This window comes from Phocoena phocoena, chromosome 3 (assembly GCF_963924675.1).
Source record: "Phocoena phocoena chromosome 3, mPhoPho1.1, whole genome shotgun sequence".
NCBI classification, from domain to species: domain Eukaryota; kingdom Metazoa; phylum Chordata; class Mammalia; order Artiodactyla; family Phocoenidae; genus Phocoena; species Phocoena phocoena.
Genome location: NC_089221.1, coordinates 26,161,177 through 26,185,345, shown reverse-complemented (window position 1 = coordinate 26,185,345; position 24,169 = coordinate 26,161,177). Strand labels below are relative to the sequence as shown.

General features: G+C 38.6%; 1 protein-coding gene across 2 annotated transcripts in view; it reads left to right on the top strand.

The window, feature by feature from the left end:
* The window catches only part of DROSHA (drosha ribonuclease III), a 129,576-nt gene that overhangs the window by 23,982 nt on the left and 81,425 nt on the right, over window positions 1-24,169 (top strand). For both annotated transcript variants that reach the window (XM_065874879.1, XM_065874878.1), the window contains 5 exons: window positions 2,820-2,906; window positions 5,175-5,261; window positions 12,503-12,574; window positions 14,234-14,315; window positions 15,273-15,347. In XM_065874879.1, the coding sequence (XP_065730951.1) occupies window positions 2,820-2,906; window positions 5,175-5,261; window positions 12,503-12,574; window positions 14,234-14,315; window positions 15,273-15,347 (403 nt within the window). The remainder of the gene's footprint in view (window positions 1-2,819; window positions 2,907-5,174; window positions 5,262-12,502; window positions 12,575-14,233; window positions 14,316-15,272; window positions 15,348-24,169) is intronic.

The window sequence follows — 24,169 nt, the reverse complement described above, 5'->3', positions numbered from 1 at the left end:
TGCTGGGTCTAACACTCCTTGAACTGTCTGGCTTCTTCCTTCCCCGGTGTACAGTTATCTGAGCAAAATGGCCGTAGGCCCCTTGGGGGAAGGACAGGGCCACCGTGACCATTTTTGCTGGTGATAATGTTGCAGGGCCCGTCCTCCTGCCTTCTGGCCACCTCTTCAGGCAGTGGATTTCAGTCCAGTAACTTGTCAGGCCTGGAGCCGGGCAAGGGATCATGAGTGTTTACTGGAGCATCCTACCTTCAGCCTCTTGGTTATCCAGTCTTGATTACTTCCGTTGGTACAAACTAAGGTAGTACTCTTATCAGCTACCCATTTTTTTTGTACCTGAGGACACTGTGTTGTGAAAACCACTTCCATGACTCTTTGTGGGTTACATCCCCTTGGCTGCCACTTCCGTCTTGCTGGCGATAATGATAATTGTGTGACCTGACTTCTTATAATGAGCCCCATGATGTGGCCTCTCTTGTTTCAGAGTCCTGTCATCCCTGCTGCTGTAACCGCCTCTCTTACAATCAGCCCTGGCCTGCAGAGGAGGCCACCACCGATCGTCCTAGTGACGCTGGTGCCCCTTCACGAGCACATTCCTTTTGGCCTTGGTCAATGGCGTGTCCTCTGGGCCTTCCCATGGAATATGATTATCTGATAATATTTTTCAGTCATAGATACTATATCCATCCCAACGTACCCATTTCCTTGAATCTCTGAATTCCTTCCTCCTCTGTCGGTCACTGCAGTTTTGGTATTTTCACTTTACTCAGCACGGGCCATCGCTTTTTCATGCTTTTAGGAGATGTCTTAGTAGGGAGTTCTCAGCATCTCCTGACATCCTTGAATCCCGAATGCTCCCAAGTCAGTAAACTCTTCCCTAATTAGCTGTATGTTCTGTTCCTTTTGATCGAGCACTCCCAGCATCTGGTCGTGTGTGGACTCCTGCTGCCGGCACGTGCTGGTGCCAGCTGGTTCTTACAGTTCCTTTGGGATGTTATGTCTCCTCTCAGCACCTTCCCAGCTGTAAAATGTGAAACCAGTTATGCTGTGAAATGACCCTAATTACAGGTCTGTTGTGAGGTCGGGTGTCGGGAGAGTGAGGACAATGTTGCCTTCAGGGGCTTTCGTTGTCTTCAGACGGGTGAGTGCTTGCTCTTAATAGACAAGGATGGGCCACCTCTGAAGAGGCAGAAGGGTTAGAGGCGTCTGAGGAGTCAGAACCTGTATGTCTCATCCCGGGTTTTCATACCCCTGACCTTGGCATAACAGACCTGCCTTGGTTGACTGTTAATTAGCCTTTAAGTTCCACCCACTTGGACAGGTAAGCCCTGGGCTTGGTCCTGGCGCTCTCTGATCTCTCACTGCAGGTGGTAAGAGCCTCTTGGTGTGCAATAGCAGGCTTTCACATCTGGCTTCTAGCTGCCTTTCCTTCTCTGCTGCTGCATTTCTGTAGAGCAGTGGTTCTCTTAAGTGTAGCTCTCCAACTAGTATCAGCATCACCTGGGGCCTTGTTAGAAATGCAGATTCTCAGCCTGCCTCAGCTGCTGACTTAAAACTTCTGGGCCTGGGGAGCAAGCAATCTGAGATCACACTAAAGTTTGAAGAGCATGGTAAAGCATCAGTGGTGCTCGGCAATAGCCATCCATCCCATTATCCCTACAGCTACCGGTCTCTCATAGTTTTAAACACCTGGTGCATTGCACCTGCTTCCACTTGTACAGTCTCCCAATTCAGCATCTTTGAAAGTTTCAATTGGCGTGTTATCTGGTGCCAGGGGCTGTGTGCTCCACCAGCCACCGTGATGGGTTCCTTTCTGCCAGTTGGATGGTAAGTGATTCAGCTCCAAAACCCTGTCTCATCTCCTGCTTTCTTGGATCACTTCTGGTGCCAACTGTCACACGTTGGATTCTCCAAAAGCAGATGCTAAGATGAAGTTTGGGGTGCATGTTTCTTAGGGATCTTCACCTGTGAGAGGAAGAGGATATTAGCAGCATTGGATAGACGGATTAGTCTAACTATGAGTCAGCTCCAGCAAAGCCCCTGTCAACCTGGTGCTGATCCAAGGAATGAGTATTGCCCATTCAAGTTGGGCTGGGGGGCTGGGCTTTTGTACCTCTGCCTCGCTCACTACACGCCAGACATCAGGTGAGGGGCCTCTGCAGTTGACACAGATCCTGAAGGAGCCGACAACTGGAGACTGCTGTCCATGCTGTTCACAGTAGGCAGCAAGTCCTTCCTTGAAAGATGGTCTGGGTCACCCATCGTTGTGTCTGTCACAATGTACCCAGTGATTCCACTGATGCTTCTGTTGCTCGCTGTTTTCCTTTTCCCGTCTTAAGCTCTGTGCATATTCTGTCCACCACCTCTGTGCTTGCTGCATTTCTGGTTCTCTCTATTTTTATTCAGCATATTTAACCCTTTCACTTGTTTCCCCTTCCTATTATAACCTACTGCTGTTACTTCTGAGATTATTTTTCTTGCTTTCTGGGGTTTTTTTTTTGTTGTTTTTTTAGTTTATTGAGAGGTTAGCCAAAGGTCAATTATTATGTTATTTTAAATGAAAGGAAGATAGTCATGGAAATTCAGATCTAGAGAGATCTATATGTTGTATTGTACGTGAGTTGGTGGGTTGAATGCGTGACCAGCAGCCCATTTTTATCTATCTAGTAATGGTAAAGTGAATACTGTCCTTCCCTTCCAGTTTGTGAAGGAACACACATAACACCTCTTTTGTCAGATGCGAATCTAGAAAATACAGTCTATTTTTAAATAACAGTATTTTGCTACTTTACTCTTAAACTCATTTTTATTTTTCCCCTCAGGCCATCAAGCCCTGTCGTCCTATGACCAACAATGCTGGCAGACTTTTCCACTATCGAATTACAGTCTCACCTCCTACAAACTTTTTAGTGAGTTCCTAACAAAATCAGGTTTCATTTGTTTAAAAATGTAGTAAATATGTTCTATGTGTGTACATAGGTTAAAATGTGAATTGGTTAAATATGGATTCAGTTCTTAAATGTTCTTTCTTTTAAAAACATTTTATTTTTATGCCAATAAAATTGACCTTTATTATAATGACTTATTTTTGGCTTCCTTTCATTATACTACTTTCTGTATCTTTTTTCATTTATATTGTCGGTACCACATAATAGCCAGTGAATTATGGAGAGCTTGTTCGTTGGAGCTATGGAGTTGGAAGAATGCAGAGAACGCTTGTGCATCTCTTAAAAATCAGCTAATAGCTTATGCATTATCTATATATTATGACCATAGTATTGCATATATGACAGTGATAATAATACCTAATGTTTGTTGACTATGGTACTAGGCACCATTCTAAGTATTTGACATGTATTAAGTTATTTCACACAAAAAAATCGATGGAATAGGTATTATTATCCCGACTATGCAGGTGAGGCAGTCGTCCATGTTTTACAGACAAGGTTAAGCAGCTTGCTCTAGATATTCAGGCAATAAGTGGCACAGTGAGGACTTGAGCCTGGGCAGACTGACTTCATGGAGCACGGCTGTATGCCATTCCACTGTGCCGTACTGCCTTTTCACAGTACAAAATTAATTAATTCTGGTTACTTTTTTAATTAAGAGATTTTAGTTTCAAAATTAGATTATTAATATTTTAACAACTTTATTGACATATAATTAATATACCATAAAACTCACCCATTTAAAGTATATATTTCATGATATTTAGTCTTTTCACAGAATTGTGAAACCATCACGTCAGTCTAATTTTAGAACATTTTCATCATCTCCCAAAGAAACCCTGTACTTACTAGCAGTCAGTTCTTTCCCACCCCACAGCCTTCAGAAACTACTAAGGTACTCTCTGTCTTTATCATTTGCCTATTCTAGATATTTCATATGAGTGGAATCATAGAATATGTGATCTTTTGGCTTCTTCCACTTACCATAATGTTTTCAAGATTAATCCATGTTGTAGTATGTAACTTCATTCCTTTTTACGGCCAAGTAATATTCCGCTGTATGGACATACTGTATTTTATTTATCCATTCATCAGTTGATGAACATTTGTGTGGTATCCACTTTGGGGCTATTATAATAATGCTGCTGTGAATGTTTGTGTACAAGTTTTTGTGTGGATGTATGTTTTCCTTTCCCTTGAGTATAAATGTAGGACTAGAGTTGCTGGGTTGTATGGTAACTATATGTTTAATATTTGGAGGAACTACCAAACTGTTTTCCCAAGTGGCTGTACCATTATCATTTCACTAGAAGTTCTTTCATAATATTTAATTTAGACCAGCTTTGTTGAGTTATTCAAATGGGAAGTAACAGTAATATTGGAAAAACAAATAATACGCATTTGGATATTCTTTATTTCCCCCCCCCAAGTTCTTCGTGTGTGTGTGTGTGTGTGTGTGTGTGTGTGTGTATAAATGTTTAGAAGAATAATGTTCAATACCTATGTAAAAAAACATGTCTTTTAGGTTTCCAATCTTGATAATTTGTTCCATGTTTAGCATTTAGGATTAAAAATGGTGGGCTATAAGAATGGCATGAAGAAAAGAATCTCTTATGCTTAGGTCAACATTTGTATATTTTAATTAGATTCAATTTGCAGGTAATTAAGATCTTTGACATTATGCAGGAATTGATTTGTTACAGTGTTTAATGGGTTGGCTTCTTCTTGGAGGGCCTGGGAATGGAGCTGTGAGGGGATGAGCCTCCGGCACCTTGAGTCTTTTCAGAGCCTTCCAGGCTGTTGCTAGTTTTGACTGTTGTGATGCTGAGTCTTCTCCACTTGCTTTGATTCAACTGTGCCATTATGTTGTTCTTGTTAGAGCTTCTGTTAGTTCAGAAATATAGCTTAGTAAGAACAGGACTGGTAGTATTGTGGGATTAAATAAAACAAGTTCCTAGAAAATGAAGCCATGTAGCTAGCCTTTTTTTTCTTTATGGCACCCATAATAAACATTCTTGATTGTCTAGTATATAAATATTACTGAAGCTAGAGAGTTCCACCAAGCAGGAGAATTCTAGCTAGACTTAATCCTCTGTGTAAAGTTTCTCCCTGGTGTTTGGGAAAACGTTAACAGAAGTCCATACATTTCACCTATTTGTTGCTTTGTGTGTCCTGATGGGTTTCTGCACATGCCATTTTTTCATATTTTGTGTTTCTGTTTGCTTTCAGACTGACAGGCCAACTGTTATCGAATATGATGATCATGAGTATATCTTTGAAGGATTTTCTATGTTTGCACACGCCCCCCTGACCAATGTAAGTATATGCTGATCAGCTGGCTTTCTCCTTCCCTGAGCCCCCTTCCTTCCCTTCACTCTTTCTTTCTAAAAGTCAAAGGAAATTTCTTTTCATCTGACTTCTAAGTAGCAATTACTTTGCACCCCTCTACCTGAGCTGCAGGAAGTCAGCGGCAGTGTGTGTCAGGTGGCAATGTGACATCTGTGCTAATGAGTCAGAGGTTTGGTCCACATTAAATGGTGTAAGTAAACATGGGTCAGAATAACATTTTGAGAGTGTGAAAGATTGAAAAAGAAGGATAAACTGTGGAGTAATGTGTCAAAGCTATTTTGGGTTTGGTGTCCTTCAAAAGAAAGTTGGAAAGTTTTAAGGAGAAGCTATTATTTAGTCTCTGAGCAATAGGTAAAGAAATAGAGCTTATTCAGGACATCTGGAGCTTGAATTAACTTCATACGTTTTTGTGCTTTTGAATCCCAGGAATATGTCTTCTTTAAGACACTCTGACATACAGATCCATGATATTATATAGGTATTGGTAATCGATTTGTTGGTAATCGGTTCAAATGGAAGTTCTGTATTTGTAAGTCAAAATCTTTCTGTCTCAAAGCTGGCAGTCATGGGAATTGTCTTACTTATTCTGTGTTCCAGTTGGACGTAGAGTGGAATTCACTGGCGGCTCAGGAAGGGAGTGTAGAGGTATACTTGAGCCAGTCTAGATGCTGCTATAGAACTTACTGAATTACAGCTATGGTGTATGTACATCAAAGTAGAATGTTCTTCAATCCTTTCTGGTTTGGTTAAAAGAAATTACATCTGCAGTTTGAGAAGTTATTTTAGTACTGTTTACTTAAACTGTGAAATTCTGTTCCATTGGAGAGTAAAGAAAAAATCTTTGCCTAATCTTGCTCCTTTCGATTATTATTTTTTATTAGCAGACATGATTCTATAGTAGTGATATTAATTTAAAACAGATTGTTTTCTTAATGAGATTTTCTTTATGCTACAGTATATTTTATCCTAGAGAATCTTTTTTTTGAGAAGATGATTACACTGTAAATGTAAAAATAAAATCATTTGATAATACACATCACATCTATCTCTAGGGTGGACCATAATATAGAAAGGGGTGTAATATTGGACTTCTTTTTTTTTGTTGAGGTATAATTGACACATAATGTTATTAGTTTCAGGTGTACAACATAATAATTTGATATTTGTATATATTGTGAAATGATCACCACGATAAGTCTAATTAACATCCATCATCATACATACTTACAAAGTTTTAAATTGGACTACTCTTTTTTTTTTTAATTGAAGTATAGTTGATTTACAGTGTTGTGTTAATTTCTGCTGTACAGCAAAGTGACTCAGTTATATGCTGTAATCATTCTTTTTTTATATTCTTTTCCATTATGGTTTATCCCAGAAGATTAGATATAGTTCCCTGTGCTATACAGTAAGATCTTGTTGTTTATCCATTCTATATGTAATAGTTTGCATCTACTAACCCCAAACTCCCAGTCCATCCCTCTCCCTCTCCCCTCCCGCTTGTCAACCACAAGTCTGTTCTCCATGTCTGTAGTCTGTTTCTATATTGTAGATAGGTTCATTTATGCCACATTTTAGATTCCACATATAAGTGATATCATATGGTATTTGTCTTTCTCTTTCTGACTTACTTCCCTTAGTATGATAATCTCTAGTTTCATCTGTGTTGCTGCAGACAGCATTATTTCATTCTTTTTTATGACTGAGTAGCGTTGCATTGTATATATGTACCATATCTTCTTTATCCATTCATCTGTCAATGGACGTTTAGGTTGTTTGGACTATTCTTAAACAATCTTTATGAAGAGACACTGGGAAGTTTTTGAATTTTGAAGGTTTCTTATTTTATTTTTTAAAATGTCTCAGTTAGGCACTCAAACCCTTTGTTACACCAAATCTCATAGTCTTAGAGTTGAAAAGGCCTTCAGAAGTCATCTAGTCCAACTCCCCCCTACATAATACGTTTCTCTTTTTTTTTCCTCAGCAGGCTTGCAAATACAAATAATTAGTTACCATGAAAATATTTAAAAATTATCTGTCTTATCTATTAATTCCCTACAAGTAATACAGATCTCATTTAACTTTTAGGATCACCTTAAAGAAGGAAAGAAGTGTGACTTCAGAGAGGGTTTAAACCTTAGTGAATTCTACTTACTAGCTGTATGATTTGACATTTCAATTTTTATAAACCCTGATTTTCTCATCTGTAAAACAGACGTTATTAGTTGTGGCAGTCTTACTGGTTTTTGTAAAAAAATAAATGAGATGACAAATGAAAAGTGTTTATCATGATGTTTAATATACAATACATATTGGCACTAATTATTTTGGATAAGATGTCAGGCAGATGTGGATTTGAGTCTTCTAATTCTTTTTTTTTTTTTAACTGATTCTCCATATTTATGTGACCTTGGAAGAGTGATTCTTTGAGCTTTATTAAAGTTCCTCAGCACAAGGTTTGGCACTGAGAGGCCGCTAGTGCAAAATTAATTGCAGTTGTTACTGTTGTTGTAAAAGATAGGACTGAAAAATTCCTGGCTTCAGAGTATATTTTTTATAAATATTCAAGTTCTCAAAACTTGAGAACTTAACTCTGTAATGAGAAGATAAGCCCCATCATTTATGTTAGAGATGTTGATAAAATAAATCGAGTTTTAAGCTGAGTGTTGTACAGTCATAGGAATTAGATCCATCAAAGGCCTCTTGAATTTGAAATAGCCTCCCAAGAAAAAGAATTATTAAATCGCTTTACTGTTCTGATTCATTTTTTTGCTAGAGAGAGCTCATCAGCAAGAAGGGCATGCAAATTATGGTAATGTTAGAATCTCAATCCAGTCTAGTACCAACAAGTTCTCTTAAGGTCTTCTTGAATTGAAGTGGATTGAAAGCCTTGTTGGCTAAGTATAGAGCATTGTGGGAAAATTTTGTCCTTTTATGTAGTACATTTGCTGTTACTTACAATACCTGATGTTATTAGGGACTTTGACAACATAACTAAAATTACCTAGATATATGTATTACATGCATAATATTTTATCCCGTCCTCAAAAGCCCAAGGCAGCACCATGATCATTTCCCTGCTGCTTTCCATTTCCAGTGGACTCGCTGCCCTGGATTTAGTCTTTCAGTTCCTGGAAGTAGTAGAGTTAGAATGTAGAAGTTTAGGGAGGGTTTTTTTGTTGGTTTCTGGTAGGATGAGATAAGAGTTAGTGTCAAATCAGCATTCAAACGTGTTTTAAGAAATGGTAGTGGGCATTTATATTATTTGATTGGCCAACTGAGTTCTCAATCCACTGAGTTCCCAATATGTAGGAAAATGACAAGTCTCTTTGAGTCTTAGAGAGAGAGACGAAAGTTCGCATAGAAAAGGAGATTCTGCCTTTCCAAATTTGTGTGTCTGAGAAGGGCTCTAGTGGTACAGGTAAGAGCCCCAAAGAAAATGCAGTGTGTATAAGAAAAGAGGTCAAAGAAGGAATCCCCCAAAAGTGATTTTAGTTGAAATAATGTGGGGAAAGGACTGAACTTGGCATAAATCATCCAGCAGAGTTGCTGTTGCACATGGTAAAAGGAGTAAAGTTTATACTTTTGCTCTTTTTCTTGCCTCTGGACTATTCCCAAGGGCTCTGGTCCTTTTCTCTCCTGAATACACTCCTCGAGTAATGCAATGTCACTCACAGTTTTTCCTCCCATGCATGTTCTGACATTGATATTTATAGCTGTGATGTATGGCTCTGTGCTCCACACTCACATTTCAGATTGCCTGTTGGACATACCTACCTTGATGTTCCCTCAGGTACCTCACCCTTAACCTGTGTGAAACTGAACTCATCATCTTCTCTGCGTACTGAGTTTGAGGAGCTCAGGGGACACCCTATGAAATTCTTTGTATTAATGCCATCGTGAGCTATCTGGTCCCTTAGGCCAGAAACCTAGAAATTATCCTCTATTCTTTCTCCTCTTTCACTTCCACATCAGAACAGTCACTGTATATTTCAGTCACATCTCCTGTGTTTAAATTATTCTCCCTCCTTTTTGATCTTTTGTTCATTTGGCTTCTGAACTGTTTCGTTAGACTCCTTTCTGGTCTTCTGGTCTCTTGCCTTGTTCCCCTACAAGCCATTCCCACCCTGTTTACATAGCATCCCATCCATGTAAACTGTGATAGTCTCTCACTTAAAGTACTTGAATGACTTCTTGTTGCCATAAGGATAGCTCTGAATCCTTAACATGGTTTTTAAGATCTGCATAATATAGTTCATACTTTCCTTTCTAGAATTTTCTTATATCTCTGTCTCCATGCATTTCACTTCTGAAGAGCTAAATGACCTGTCCTTCCCCCAGCTCCCTTTTCTCTGTCTTGCTAGAAACTAAACACCTGTTCTTCCCCAGTTAATTTTCGGAATGACCTGGAAAATCCCTTCCCATCTTTGAAGACTCAACTCAAATGTTACCTCCTCTTTGGTTCTTTTGTACTTTATACTATTTTGTTTGCTTATTTGTTTTTTAAATGCACTTGTAAGTTATACTGTATCATATTCTGTTTATGCTTGTTTACATGCCTTTTTTTCTCTTCTAGATCCCTACCTTTTTATTTTTTACACCTTTATTGGAGTATAATTGCTTTACAATGTTGTGTTAGTTTCCACTGTACAACAAAGTGAATCAGCTATATGCATACATATATCCCCATATCTCTTCCCTCTTGAGCCTCCCTTCCACCCTCCCTATCCCACCCCTCTAGGTGGTCACAAAGCACCGAGCTGATCTCCCTGTGCTATGCAGCTGCTTCCCACTAGCTATCTATTTTACATTTGGTAGTGTATATATGTCCATGCCACTCTCTCACTTCGTCCCAGCTTACCCCTCCCCCTCCCTGTGTCCTCAAGTCCATTCTCTACATCTGTGTCTTTATTCCTGCCCTGCCACTAGGTTCACCAATACCATTTTTAAATTTTTTTTTATTTTAAATTTTTTATTTATTTATTTTTAAAATTTTATTTATTTATTTTTGGCTGCATTGGGTCTTCTTTGCTGTGCACAGGCTTTCTCTAGTTGCAGCAAATGCGGCAAGCGGGGACCACTCTTCATCGTGGCATGCAGGCTTCTCATCGCGGTGGCTTCTCTTGTTGTGGAGCATGGGCTCTAGGGCATATGTGCTTCAGTAGTTATGGCACATGGACTCAGTAGTTGTGGCTCAAGGGCTCTAAAGTGCAGGCTCAGTAGTTGTGGCACAGGGCTTTGTTGCTCCACAGCATGTGGGATCTTCCCAAACCAGGGCTCGAACCCATGTCCCCTGCATTGGCAGGCGGATTCTTAACCACTGTGCCACCAGGGAAGCCCTCTCCATTGTATATTCTTGCCTCCTTTGTCAAAGATAAGTTGACCATATGTGCGTGGGTTTATCTCTGGGCTTTCTATTCTGTTCTGTTGATCTATATTTCTGTTTTTGTCCAGTACCATACTGTCTTGATTATTATAGCTTTTTAGTATAGTCTGAAGTCAGGGAGCCTGCTTTCTCCAGCTCTGTTTTTCTTTCTCAAGATTGCTTTGGCTATTCGAGATCCCTGCCTTTTTAAAAGGTAAGGGCTGGGACATATTTTAGAGTAACTGTGAATCTAACAGTTGTTAGCAAAGTATTTTAAAAATATGAATAATTGCACAAATTTGTAGCTCTCAAATATTTTTAAATGATTGTAGGAAGAAAGAAGAACTTAAAAATGAGTGGCCTTAGCATGTAACTTCATCTGGTTTAGAACTCATTACCATGAGAAGGCTGAAAATGGATCTCTTATTAACGTTAATTATGAATTTCACTCAAATTAGCCACCATCCTAAAAAAAAAAAAGAAAGCACCTAAGAGCTAAACTTCATTTCTGAGAAAAAGATTTCCAGTAGATGGCATTATAGGACTATTTGCTTTTCTTACCATTCCTTTTGCTGGTGGAATTAAAATTTGTTTCTTTCTGATTGCTGTGGTTTGTAAAAACGATTACCTTTATATAAATTCGTCTTATGGACAGATCAAGGGGCCAGAAAAGCCCACTTAACACATCTCTAGGGCTTCTGAGTCTATTATTTTCCCCGGCTAGTCAGCCAAGCCACTGCATTAACCTCACACCCTTCCTTTCTCAGTCCTTCGTTCATTCAAAAATATACTTAAAGAAAACCTATTAAATCTAGGCACTAGGCTAGTGTCTCATGATACATTGGTAAAGCAAGACAGATGTGGATTTATTTCATCTGAGCTTTCCTTCATTTTCACACATACCCTGAGTATTAGAACAGGAAATGAGAGGTGGATACCCAAGTGGCTTAGAGCTGGGGTCTAGAGCAAGAATTTCTAATTCACCAGCTACCTGCTTCCTTCGGCAAAATATCTGACGACTCTGCCTTCATTTCCTCCACTGTACCCTGAGAAGAGTAGTTGTACCTGTCTCACAGGGCTGGTTACATGAGTGACAGACAGTATGTGAAACAGTAGAACAGTGCCTAGCTCAATAAGTGGTAGCTATTATTATTATTATTATTATTATTTTTTTTTTTTTTTGTGGTACGCGGGCCTCTCACCACTGCGGCCCCTCCCACTACGGAGCACAGGCTCCGGGGGCCCAGCCGCTCCGCGGCACGTGAGATCCTCCCGGAGCGGGGCACAAACCCGCGTCCCCTGCATCGGCAGGCGGACTCCCAACCACTGCGCCACCAGGGAAGCCCTATTATTATTTTTATTACCATGATTGCTTTTGCTCCAGAGCCAGAGAGGCAGCATGAGTTGTGTCTACTACAGTGACTTATGAATCTATAGCTGATGAATTGTCAGCCTGCTATCCCTGCTTTGCCTGAAGAGCTGAAGATTCTGAAAGATTTTTAAAACCTGAGAAAACGAAGTATTTAATTGTGGTTTTATTAGTTCTTTAGAGGCAATATATTTGGTTTTAATGAGTTCTTGTCATGTTTGTGTTGCTGCTGCTAACACAGTTAATTGAGCACCAACGTTATGCAGGTTTCCTGTAGAGACTGGGCCAGCTGGGTTCTTGTTATTAAAATTCAGCAGCTGTGGTCAAGTTTCATGTGCAGTATTGTTAGCAGCTTAGATTAAGGTGAAGCTTTCTCATTTGGTTCATGGCCTTCTGGGTTAGGTAGCAAACACATGTACAGTGTGAGCGCAGGAAGGTATTTTGAAACTGAACTTTTCCTCCTTATTATTGCAGATTCCACTGTGTAAAGTAATTAGATTCAACATAGACTACACGATTCATTTCATTGAGGAGATGATGCCTGAGGTAAGGGAAAAGATTATTTAACAGCTTGATGCAGCTTGCTCTTTTGTTTATTCCACACATATCTTTAAAGCATTGAACTTGGCCAGGTCTGGCTTTTTGCCATAAGTATACCCTTAAAGTATTGTGTTCACTATTGAAAGGACCAGTCGGATGTAGTCAGATGTAGCTTTAGGAATGAGGTTAAAATTCAGGTCGTTTTCCAACTTATTGACCTAGTTTTGAACCCATTTCTCCTCGTGCTGCAGCTACTGATAGTAGCTTCACATCTGTTTCTAGTTTGTTTTGGACAGGGGACAGCTTTTGGTTACTGGTCGTTATCAGATGGGAAATTAGAAAAGTGAAATTGAATCTGATAGCTGTTGGAATAATCTTATTCATTATCTCCAGTGACAAGATCAATGCTTTGTTCATTTTCCTTCCCATATATTTACACATTTTCCTTCCCATATATTTACACATTTTCCTTCCCATATATTTACATATTTTTCACTATGTATGCTCAGCAGCAGATTTATCTAAATATATGCAAGAGGTTTAAAATTCCAAAGCAAGATAAATGTGAATCTCAGAATGATTCATTGCCTGATCTTGAATTTAGTGCTGTCAACAAATCACACTAAGAAATAACAACTAGACAGCAAACAAGCTTGTGCACTTAACATTGTGTTGGAGTCGGGTCGATTTCCTGAGCCCCTGGCTCCTCTTGCAAACCTCGTTTAACGGTGCAGCTCTGTCGAGGGCAGCGGAGCACCCAGGGGGATTGATGAGCATGACACGCATGCTTAGTTTGCACCTATTTCATTCTGGGCAAGTCCTTGTTAATTCCACCTGTCTTTCAAAAAGAATTGAAGAGAAAGGGCCGCCCCTTCATTCTTCTGCTCGGAAGGGCTTTTTTGCTTCCTTTTGATTTTTAAGGTCATAAGCCTTCATTTGCTATTGTAAAAGTTTATGACTTCTGGCATGATCTCACGCAGGGTGATTTATGAACCCCGAGCAAAACAAGTAGGAGGAAGAATTATGAGACAAGTCTCACTTGCAAATATATCATCTGTTAAGCTTGTTTACAGCAGAAATTTTGGTACAAGGTTCTGTAGTTTGTCTTAGCCCTGTATTTGCCTTCATTAAGAATTGGAACTTTTTGGGCACAGAGACCTTTGTTTATGGTAACTTTGTAATAATAGTGATTCTGGGTGTATTTGAGGGGTGGAGGGAGCAGGGGTGGAGCGGGGGAGGTGCTGGGGACAAGCCTATCAGAGCTGGCTGCCCAGTGTGTGATCTGAATTAACAGAAAGTCCCTAGGAGATTCTGATATATTTTATAATTGGGTTAGAAAAATGTGACATAAAGGAGACTCTGATTTTTAAATTGCACATCGTTTTATTTGTACATTGAGAAGGGCCAAGTTCACATTTTCTTAGGAATCCTAATGATACTATTGCCTACTTCATTAATGTTTCAAGCCAATGAGCTATTATAGGACGGTGACCAAACTAGGAAATTACCTTGTTTTAGTACAGTTGCAATAGACACTTTTTTTTTTTTTTTTTTTTTTTTTTTTTTTGCAATAGACACTTTTTAAAACACTTGACTAGAACAAGCTGAACCTTGTTAATACATGTTTGCAGTACTACAGTGATTTGATTTTGGTTTATTTTTCAGAATTTTTGTGTGAAAGGACTTGAACTCTTTTCATTATTTCTATTCAGAGATATTTTGGAATTGTATGACTGGAATCTTAAAGGTAAATAATAGGATTTAAAGAAAAGTGCAGTGCTTATCGAAGAACGTTGTGGTATGTGTGAAAACTCTTATAAAAGTGGGGGAACATAGTTGAAATTCCTCGTACTTTTGAAATACCCAGGGAAAAGTTTATTATTCATAGGAGTGCGTGTTATCATTTGACATGAATAAGTTGTTATGGTCTTATTTTAATACAGTTGGACAGTGTCCATTACGGAAGATTACCATTAATTGTTACCTAACTGGTACCTCAGAAGATGGTAGCAGTTATGTTGAGTGACTACCTTGATTTATCTGCATTGGAGAAATCTCATTAGTTAATATTTTAAATCTATTGAACTTTACTGTAATAAACTTCTTCCAAGATGACAGTTTATTAAAACAGAACTTTAGTTAACCTTCGAAACACACACATACACTGTGAGCTACAGCAGTTCAAAACTTGATACTTGGTTCTTGGATAATAGTTCCCTCTTTTGGAAGTGCCTCTATTCCAGCAGACATTTATTTATTTTTAAAATAGTATATTGATGAATGGCTTTTCAAACCAAGTTTTTAATAGTATTTCTCTCTTTTTTTTCCCCAGTTGTATTGGTTAAAATGGAACGGAATGAAAACACAAGCATATTATATCATCCAATCGTTCATTTATAACAAAAATCTTTGTATCTTTGAATTTCTAAAACTAATTTTACCATATATACCATATACCGTATATAACCTTGGGGCATTCATTCTCCTTTTCGAGTGGTCTCTTCCCTACAGTCTTCATGGAATGTTTGTGGCAGTTACCACATGATCGATTTAGCTATTGAGGAGAAAGGGGTGGTTTTCTTATGTCCCTACTTCTGGTGGTATTTTTTTGTATTTATCATGACTCTCAGGAGTTAAGTTGCAATGTTTGTTTCCTAAGGTGGTTTTATTTATTTTTTCTTTCCTTTTCACTTGTTTGCTTTAGGTCCTTTGTTTGAAGACAGTCCTCCCTGCTGCCCAAGATTTCATTTCATGCCACGTTTTGTAAGATTTCTTCCAGGTAAATCTTTTGACTTGTCAGTGACCCGGTGAGATAGTGCATCTGAAAATAAGCCTGCCATTCTCCTTTCAGTCTTCAGGGACAACTTTCCCACCTCAGACACTTAATATCTACTTCTCAGGTCAGGCATGAAAATGTAAAATTATACATGTTGATTTGTACCCCTGCATAATTTACGGTAGCCCCAAGTTAGATGAGCAATGAGAAAATTGATTTATAAATTTTGAGAGTCTACTTGATAAAATATCATGCAAGTATTAAAATTAATATGGAAAAATGCATGTGGCTTAAAAAATGCATATAGTTAATTAGAAAACAATTATAAAATTTTATAAACAATATGATTAAATTATGCTAAAAATTACTGCAGTAATAGTTGTAGTAAGATTAGTATTATAGGTTTTTTTTTCTCTTTTTTGACATATACTTTTATTCATTTTACAGTAAAAAAATAATTTATTGTCTCATGAAATTAAAAATATATAAGTAAATATATAACTTTTATGTTTTTAAAGCAATATTTTAACTATTTTAAAACTTTTGTCAAGAGGCTAGCTGTGAGCTATGGCATTGTATTTAGTGTTTTTTAAAATGGTTGGGTTTTTAATGAAATGTTTGGACGCCTTTTTGTTTGTAAAGTCTTCACCATCCTAAATGAATTCATCCCTGGAATCTCATTCCCGTATCTCACTTTCTGGTGATATCCATCTATACTTCCACCCTCTCGTTCCCTTATTCCCTTTGCTTCTGCTTGACTCTTCTTTTTTCTCCTTGTGTGCAGTCATCTTTCCTTGCTTTCTTAAGTCCTGTCCTCTGACTTCTGTCTCAGCTCTAGTGACCTCAGCCCCTTGTGCTAACCACCACCTTGCATGGAAATGTCATTTCAACCATTTGCCTTTTCTTCTCTGATGTTTGGGCCACTTAGTGATACGGGAGAAAAAAAAATGGCCGCTGCGATTAAACTGTGGTTTATAATTTCAGCTGGGGAGCTTTTCAGCATGTAAGCTTTCTGCCCACGTTTACATATCAGCAGTTTCAGAAGTTCAGCCTCATGCTCGTGCTCTCCTCCTCATGCCCCTTGTCCTCCTGGACCCTTGCCTCCCTCATGCCTCAGAACCATCCCTTGAGCCTGTCAGATTCTGGGCCGTTCACAGCCTGGCTTTCCTTTGGTGCCCCACCTGCCTCTTACCTTGTCCCCACCCCGCTGCAGCTGCTGATGCCAGAGCCAGCCTGCAGAAGGCCAAAAACAGTGGACATGCTTCAGTTGAGTCTCCTCCCTAATGTGGTACCTGGGCTCTTGTTCTGGTCTGCCTGCTGGACTCTCCTTACTTGCCTTCTGGCTCTCTGATTCGTCCTTTGTGGCTTTTGTTTCTTGTCTTTTCATTTTAGTTTAGCTTTTCCTCCAGGTTTTGTCCATGCTACCCTTTCCTCAGTCCACTCAGTCACAATGGCTTATTTTTATTTTAGCATGGTGTTAATCATATTTTTAGTATTGTTAATGTTCATTTTGTTTGGAAAATGCATTCAAAAGGTTTTCTCTTTTGGACATCTGGTTTTATTTCATTGAGAGGTCCTTTGTATTTTCTAAATATTTATTTATTTTTATTTATTTGTTTGGCTGCATCGGGTCTTAGTTCAGCCTGCCGGCTCTTTGTTGTGGCACACGGGCTTCTCTCTAGTTGTGGCACATGGGCTGTAGAACGTGAGGGCTCAGTAGTTGTGGCACACGGGCTTAGTTGCCCTGAGACATGTAGGATCTTAGTTCCCCCACCAGGAATTGAACCCACATTCCCTGCATTGGAAGGCGGATTCTTAACCACTGGACCACCAGGGAAGTCCTGAGGTCCTTTTCTTCTTTTCAAGTGAATGCATCTATGATTTTATAATGGAGCTTTAGCAGTAAACTTATTAGAAAATTGTGTTAGAGTGAGTTTGTTGAAAAGCCTTTCCTTTCTGTATCTGTCTGCCTGTAGAGAAAGTGGACATTTTTTTTTTTTTTTGAAAGTGGACATTTTAAAAATCATCTTAAAGAAGAATCTTATGTCAGATATTTACTTCGTGGGATTTCAAGTCTCACAAAATGTTTCTTGTAACTGTATAGGGATAACACTTAGGTTGTCAAGAAGGGAAGGGTCTATTGACTTATTTTTAAACGGGATTTACTTTTTCATTAGACTTCCTTTTGAAAATATACTTATTAAAAAAAACCCGGGACTTCCCTGGTGGCACAGTGGTTAAGAATCCCCCTGCCAATGCAGGGGACACGGGTTCGATCCCTGGTCTGGGAAGATCCCACATGCTGTGGAGCAACTAAGCCCATGTGCCACAACTACTGAGCCTGTGCTCTAGAGCCCATGAGCCACAACTACTGAGCCCGTGTGTCACAACTACTGAAGCCCGTGAGCCTGGAGCCCATGCTCTGCAACGGGAGAGGCCACCACAATGAGAGGCCCATGCACTGCAACGAAGAGTAGCCCCTGCTGGCCGCAATTAGAGAAAGCCCCCATGCAGCAATGAAGACCCAATGCAGCATTAATTAATTAAAGTAACAGCTACTTCAGGGACTTCCCTGGTGGCGCAGTGGATAAGACTCTGTGCTCCCAATGCAAGGGGCCCGGGTTCGATCCCTGGTCAGGGAACTAGATCCCACATGCATGCTGCAACTAAGACCCGGCACAACCAAATAAAAAAAAAAAGTAACAGCTATTTCAGAACAATGTTAGTATACTTAACACTGTTGAACTGGATGGTTAAAAATGGTTAAGGTATTTCAAATACATAATACAGCTAATAATACTGTATTACATATTTGAAAGTTGCTAAGAGAAAAAAATCTTAAATGTTCTCACCGCAAAAAAGAAATGGTAATTACATGACATGATGGAGGTGTTAGATAACACTATGGTGGTAATCATTTTTCATTACATAAGTTTATCAAATCAGTGTGTCATACCCCTTAAACCTACATGATGTTATATGTCAGTTATATCTCAGTAAAGCTGAAAAAAATGGTTAAGATGGTAAATTTTATGATATGTTTTTTATCAAAATAAAAAAAGTATTAAATCTTTAAAAAGTGACAACAGGACAAAAGAGTTGGAATGTTGCTGACTAATGGACCTAGATACCAGAAAACAGTTTCTTGCTAACAGATACAATTTAGAATACTAAGCCAAGCAAAGGGAAGTTTTCCTCAGTGTGAAAAAGAAAATTAAGTTTAAAAGTAGAAAAAGGTTAAGGATTTTTAAAATCAGTATTTCCTACATTTTCTAAAATGACATACTTTATGAGTGTAATTAAATTTTTTTAAATTTTAAAAACTGAAATAGTTTGTGTCTTTAACTTCTCAAGTTTATATAATACTACTTAAGTTTGGCTTTCTATAATTACAATGTAAGATTCAAATTAATCAGTTCTTAAAAGGCTTACCTTATTAGCTTCTTCTGTCACTATTCAATTAAGAAACTTCATCATAATTGTTGGTGCCACAGGGTTGAAACTGTCAAAGTTTTATAAAGGAAGATAGTGGTTATGTGATTAATTAAAAAATACAGTATGGGGGCTTCCCTGGTGGCGCAGTGGTTGAGAGTCCGCCTGCCGATGCAGGGGACATGGGTTCGTGCCCCGGTCTGGGAGGATCCCACATGCCGCGGAGCAGCTGGGCCTGTGAGCCATGGCCACTCTGAGCCTGTGTGTCCGGAGCCTGTGCTCCGCAACGGGAGAGGCCACAGTAGTGAGAGGCCCGTGTGCCGGAAAAAAAAAAAAAAGGAAAAATACAGTATGTATATAAAATTTTAAGCAGAAATTTCATTCTATTTCTATTCTATGTGATATAACACACTCTTCCTGAATTTCTTTGGGAAACAGTAACCTTTGATTATTATCTCCACTGAGACTGTCAGAGATTATAAATATTAGAGGACATCGACCAATCTGCACATACTTCCTAAAATAACAAAAGATAGCAAGCAAGGTTGAAATTTAAAACACCTGCCATTTAATTTGGAGTTTTAGAAAACTTCACTGAAACTCACCTCAGAACTTCATGTAAAATATGAGAATCTTGATGAAACTGGTTAGGTAAATCCTACCAAAAACAAAGGAAAAACATTAGCTCAGTTTTATTCCCATGTAAATTTATTTTCAGATTTATATCTACCAAAACAGGAAAAATGTTATCTATTCAATGTATTGTAACCAGAACTTTTGTAGAAATTAAGGGAGACATCAAATAGCTGATATCCTAAATAGTAAAATGCATCAATGGGATTTTGAGAGCAAACTTCTTAGGGTCACTACAAGTTATAATATTTTTACTAAGATGTCAGTTTCCAAATATTTTTTGCCTTTCTATACTTAGGCCATTAAATATTTAAAGTTCATTAACCCATAGCTACTTTATCCAAGTTTACTGCAAGAAACTTTAGGTTTCTTCTATTATACAAAGCCTTTATGTTATATTTTACCAGTACTAACACTATGGAGAGAGTTAATGTCATTATCACATAAAATATATCTTAGAATTGTTTACTCAATAGTTACAGCAGAATTTCAAAAGCTGTCCTTACTTCAACTAGAATTATCAGTTCTCAGATCATCTCCAAACATTTGTAGTTTGTTATATTTTGTCGCTCTTAGTAGAAACTCTTTAAAAACTGCTATCTGAGGGCTTCCCTGGTGGCGCAGTGGTTGAGAGTCCGCCTGCCGATGCAGGGGACGCGGGTTCGTGCCCCGGTCCGGGAAGATCCCACATGCCGCAGAGCGGCTGGGCCCGTGAGCCATGGCCGCTGAGCCTGCGCGTCCGGAGCCTGTGCTCCGCAACGGGAGAGGCCACAGCAGTGAGAGGCCCACATACCGCAAAAAAAAAAAAAAAAAAAAGTGTTAAATATGTTTCCTTTCAGAATCAACCTTCCATGTATTTCCTTATCAGTCTCAGATAGCAGGGGTTTTTTTGTTTTTTTTTGGCAGGGGTACGCGGGCCTCTCACTGCTGTGGCCTCTCCCGTTGCGGAGCACAGGCTCCGGACGCGCAGGCTCAGCGGCCATGGCTCACGGGCCCAGCCGCTCTGCGGCATGTGGGATCTTCCCGGACCGGGGCACGAACCCGCGTCCCCTGCATCGGCAGGCGGACTCTCAACCACTGCGCCACCAGGGAGGCCCTAACACTTATATTTTCAACGAGTTATATACGCATCAATATTATACATATGTACGTAATATACATATACATTAATGAATAAATTTACATATACATGAAGGAGCACACAATATTGTAGACCGTTTTTAATTAGGCAGAACAGTTCAAATTTAAAATAGAATATTCATTTCAAAAGACAAAAGTCACTGAACAACAGTAACTTTTCTGTACCAATGAATGTAATATGGAGTTAACTGGTTTCAGAACACAGCTGTTAGTATAAAAGTCATACAATTGGTAAAAATATTTATGACTTTGCCTACACAGTGAAGATTCTCCCAATTAGTGCATGACTATAAATGAGCTGTTTTCAATAATAATAAGTTTTAATTTAATTTAATAATAAGTTTTGGGCTTCCCTGGTGGCACAGTGGTTAAGAATCTGCCTGCGCTCTGGAGCCCGCAAGCTGTGCTCCGCAACAAGAGAAACCACCGCAGTGAGAAGCCTGCGCACTGCAATGAAGAGTAGCCCCTTTCTCTAGTAGCTCGCTGCAACTAGAGAAAGCCCATGCGCAGCAGTGAAGACCCAACGCAGCCAAAAATAAACACACAAATAAATTTATTTTTTTTAAAAAAAGCAAAACGCTGAAGGATATAGAAAAGTGCCTAATGTATAAAATGCATTTTGGTATTTGACGGCAAATTATGGTTGATTCATTTTTCACAATATGACTTCACTGAAAATCTTTAGAAAATGATGAGTTCAAAAGGAAAATACATTTTGATGTATATTTTCATTTTTTTCTGTTCATAACTTTTTTGCCTAGTGGTCATCATACTGAAATGTTTTGCATCCTAATTTTTAATAATTCATCAAGTAGGCAGATATTTTTAAAGATCATGATATGTAGTACCAAATTTCTTGTCAAAAGAATCATCAGTTTATGCTGCCATGGAAAATGCATTATTAGTCTTCTTCACGTTTTGGACTTTCCTTCCTTCCTCCCTCCCTCCCTTCGTCCATTCCAACTGTAGCTCTATGAGGCTAAGGAGTAAACAGTCTGTCTTGTATCACTACTGACATACTACTAAGTGGTGCACAGCAGGGGCTCAGTAGATACTTGTTTACTGACTTTATTTAATTGGTCATAATAGTGTCTTAGTAAAATATTCATGTATTTCATTACTAATAAGAGTGTGTTTTTCAAACATTATTTGGTATTGTCTCTCATTTTTAAAAAGTAAACCTTTGATTGAAGTAGAACACAAGTACTGAAAAGTGCACGTATCATACATGTAAGACTCAATGAATTTTCACCAAGTGAATATGACTGTGTACTCAGCACCCAGCTCAAGATTACCAGCATCCAAGAGCCCCTTTCCAGTCACTACCCAGCCCGTCAAGGTAGCCTCTATTCTGGCTTGAAAATACCATGTATTAGTTTTACCTGTTTTTGAATTATAAAAACTAGAATTGTATATTCTTTTTTGTTTCTGTTTTCTTCTGTATTATTTTTTTTTTGTTTTTTTGTTTTTGTTTTTGCGGTACGCGGGCCTCTCACTGTTGTGGCCTCTCCCGTTGCGAAGCACAGGCTCCGGATGTGCAGGCTCAGCGGCCATGGCTCACGGGCCCAGCCGCTCTGCGGCATTTGGGATCCTCCCGGATCGGGACACGAACCTATGTCCCCTGCATCGGCAGGCGGACTTTCAACCACTGTGCCACCAGGGAAGCCCTGTGTTATGTTTTTGAAATACCTATTGTTACAGTTAACTGTAGTTGGCTCATTCTAATTGCTGTATAGTATTATATGGTATGACTAAATTAAAATGTATTTAACCTGTCTGTGATTAATGGACATTTTGCATGCTTTCAGTTTTTCACTCTTTCAGGTAGCATACACGTGTTCACCAAACACTTATACATGCTTTTTGGTGAGCATATATTTATGCTTTTCTATAGTGGATATATACCTAGGAGCGGAAATTCTGGATGTGTTTATATTAAGCTTTGTAGATACTTCCAAACAGTTTTCCAAAGTGATTGTACCATTTTACCGTCCCACCTGCAATATGTATGAGAGTTCAAGTTATTCCACATTTGCACCAACACTTGGCATTTTTCTTTCTTTTTCAAGTTAGCCATTCTGATGAGTATTCAGAGGTATAACATTATGGTCTTAATTTTCATTTCCCTAATGACTAATGAAATGGAGCACCATTTCATATATTGACCATTTGGATGTTGTCTTTTGAAGTGCCTGTTCAAGTCTTTAGCTCATTTTTCTGTTGGGTTATATCTGCCTTTTTCTCATTTACTTGTAGGTAGTTTTTATATATACTCTATGTGAGTCTTTTGTCAGATATATATATTGCCAGTACCTTCTCTGTGATTGCTTTTTCACCATCTTAATGGTGATTTTTGGTGAACAGAAATTCTTTATTTTAATGTAGTGCAATTTACATATTTACCCTTTTTGCTTGGAGCCTTTTGTATCTTATTTGTGAAAACTTTGCCTACCCCAAGGTCATCAAGATACTCTTCTATATTTTCTACAAATTTAGGTCTATAATCTGTCTCAAATTTGTTTTTACAAATGGTATGAGATATGGGTCAATACTCATTATTTTCAGTATGACATCCAGTTGACCCAGCACCATTTTTTGAAAAGACCATTCTTTCTTCACAGAATTGAAGTGTTACCTTGCCCTTAATTATGTCGACTCTGTGTGTGTGTGTGTGTGTGTGTGCGTCCGCACAAACAACACAAAAGTGTATGAAGTAAAAAAGTGAACACCCCCTTCTAGACATGTGAAAATGAATAGGTGCTATAAATGGTTTGATTTGTATTTGTTTTAACCTGTACAGAGAGAATTACGCTTTTTTCTTTAAGTGGGATAACACTAAATATGTTACATAGCTTGACCTTTTACTCAACTGTTTCGGACATCCTCTGTATAAATACACTGCCTCAATCTTTAACACCTGCATGGCATTCCATAGTATGAATGGACGTTAACTTTTTTGGCAGTTCCTCTAGTCATGAGTATTTTGGAGGTCTCTATCTTTCCTCCATTACATATAAATACTTCAGGAATAGTCTTGTGTATCTATCCTTTTGTATTTGTGTGAGTGTTTCTACAAGGTAGGGTTCTAGAAGTGAAATTATTTGTTAGGACAGTACGCACATTTTAAATTTGGAAAGAGTTGGCCAAGTTTTCTCTAGAAAGGACATAGTTGGTAGTTCTAACCAACATTTTTAACAGTACCCTTTTTCTATACATCTGCCAGCAGTGGATATTACTAGTCACTTGATAGGTAAAAAGTCATCTGATTATTATTATTTGCATCTTACTTGAACTCCTGTAGAATGAGCAGCTTTTATATAGTATTACATGGTCCTCTCCTTCTCATTTGCTTTTTGTTTGTATCAGTTTATTATACTATGTAACTGAAAGTTTATCAGTCATTCCAGTTTTTCTCTAGTTCCTCAGTTGACCTGCTTTGAAGACAGCTGTCTCAGTTGCTTTATACAAATTTATCCAAAGTTAAGCTTATAGTTTAAAGCAAGGATTATTCAGTGCAGGCTAGTTTACCAGAAGTCAAATCACAGAACAACCAGTTTATTGATATTTTAAGAGTTTTCTCAAATTTTTGTTTCTTTCCTATCCCTGCCTCTACCTCTAGT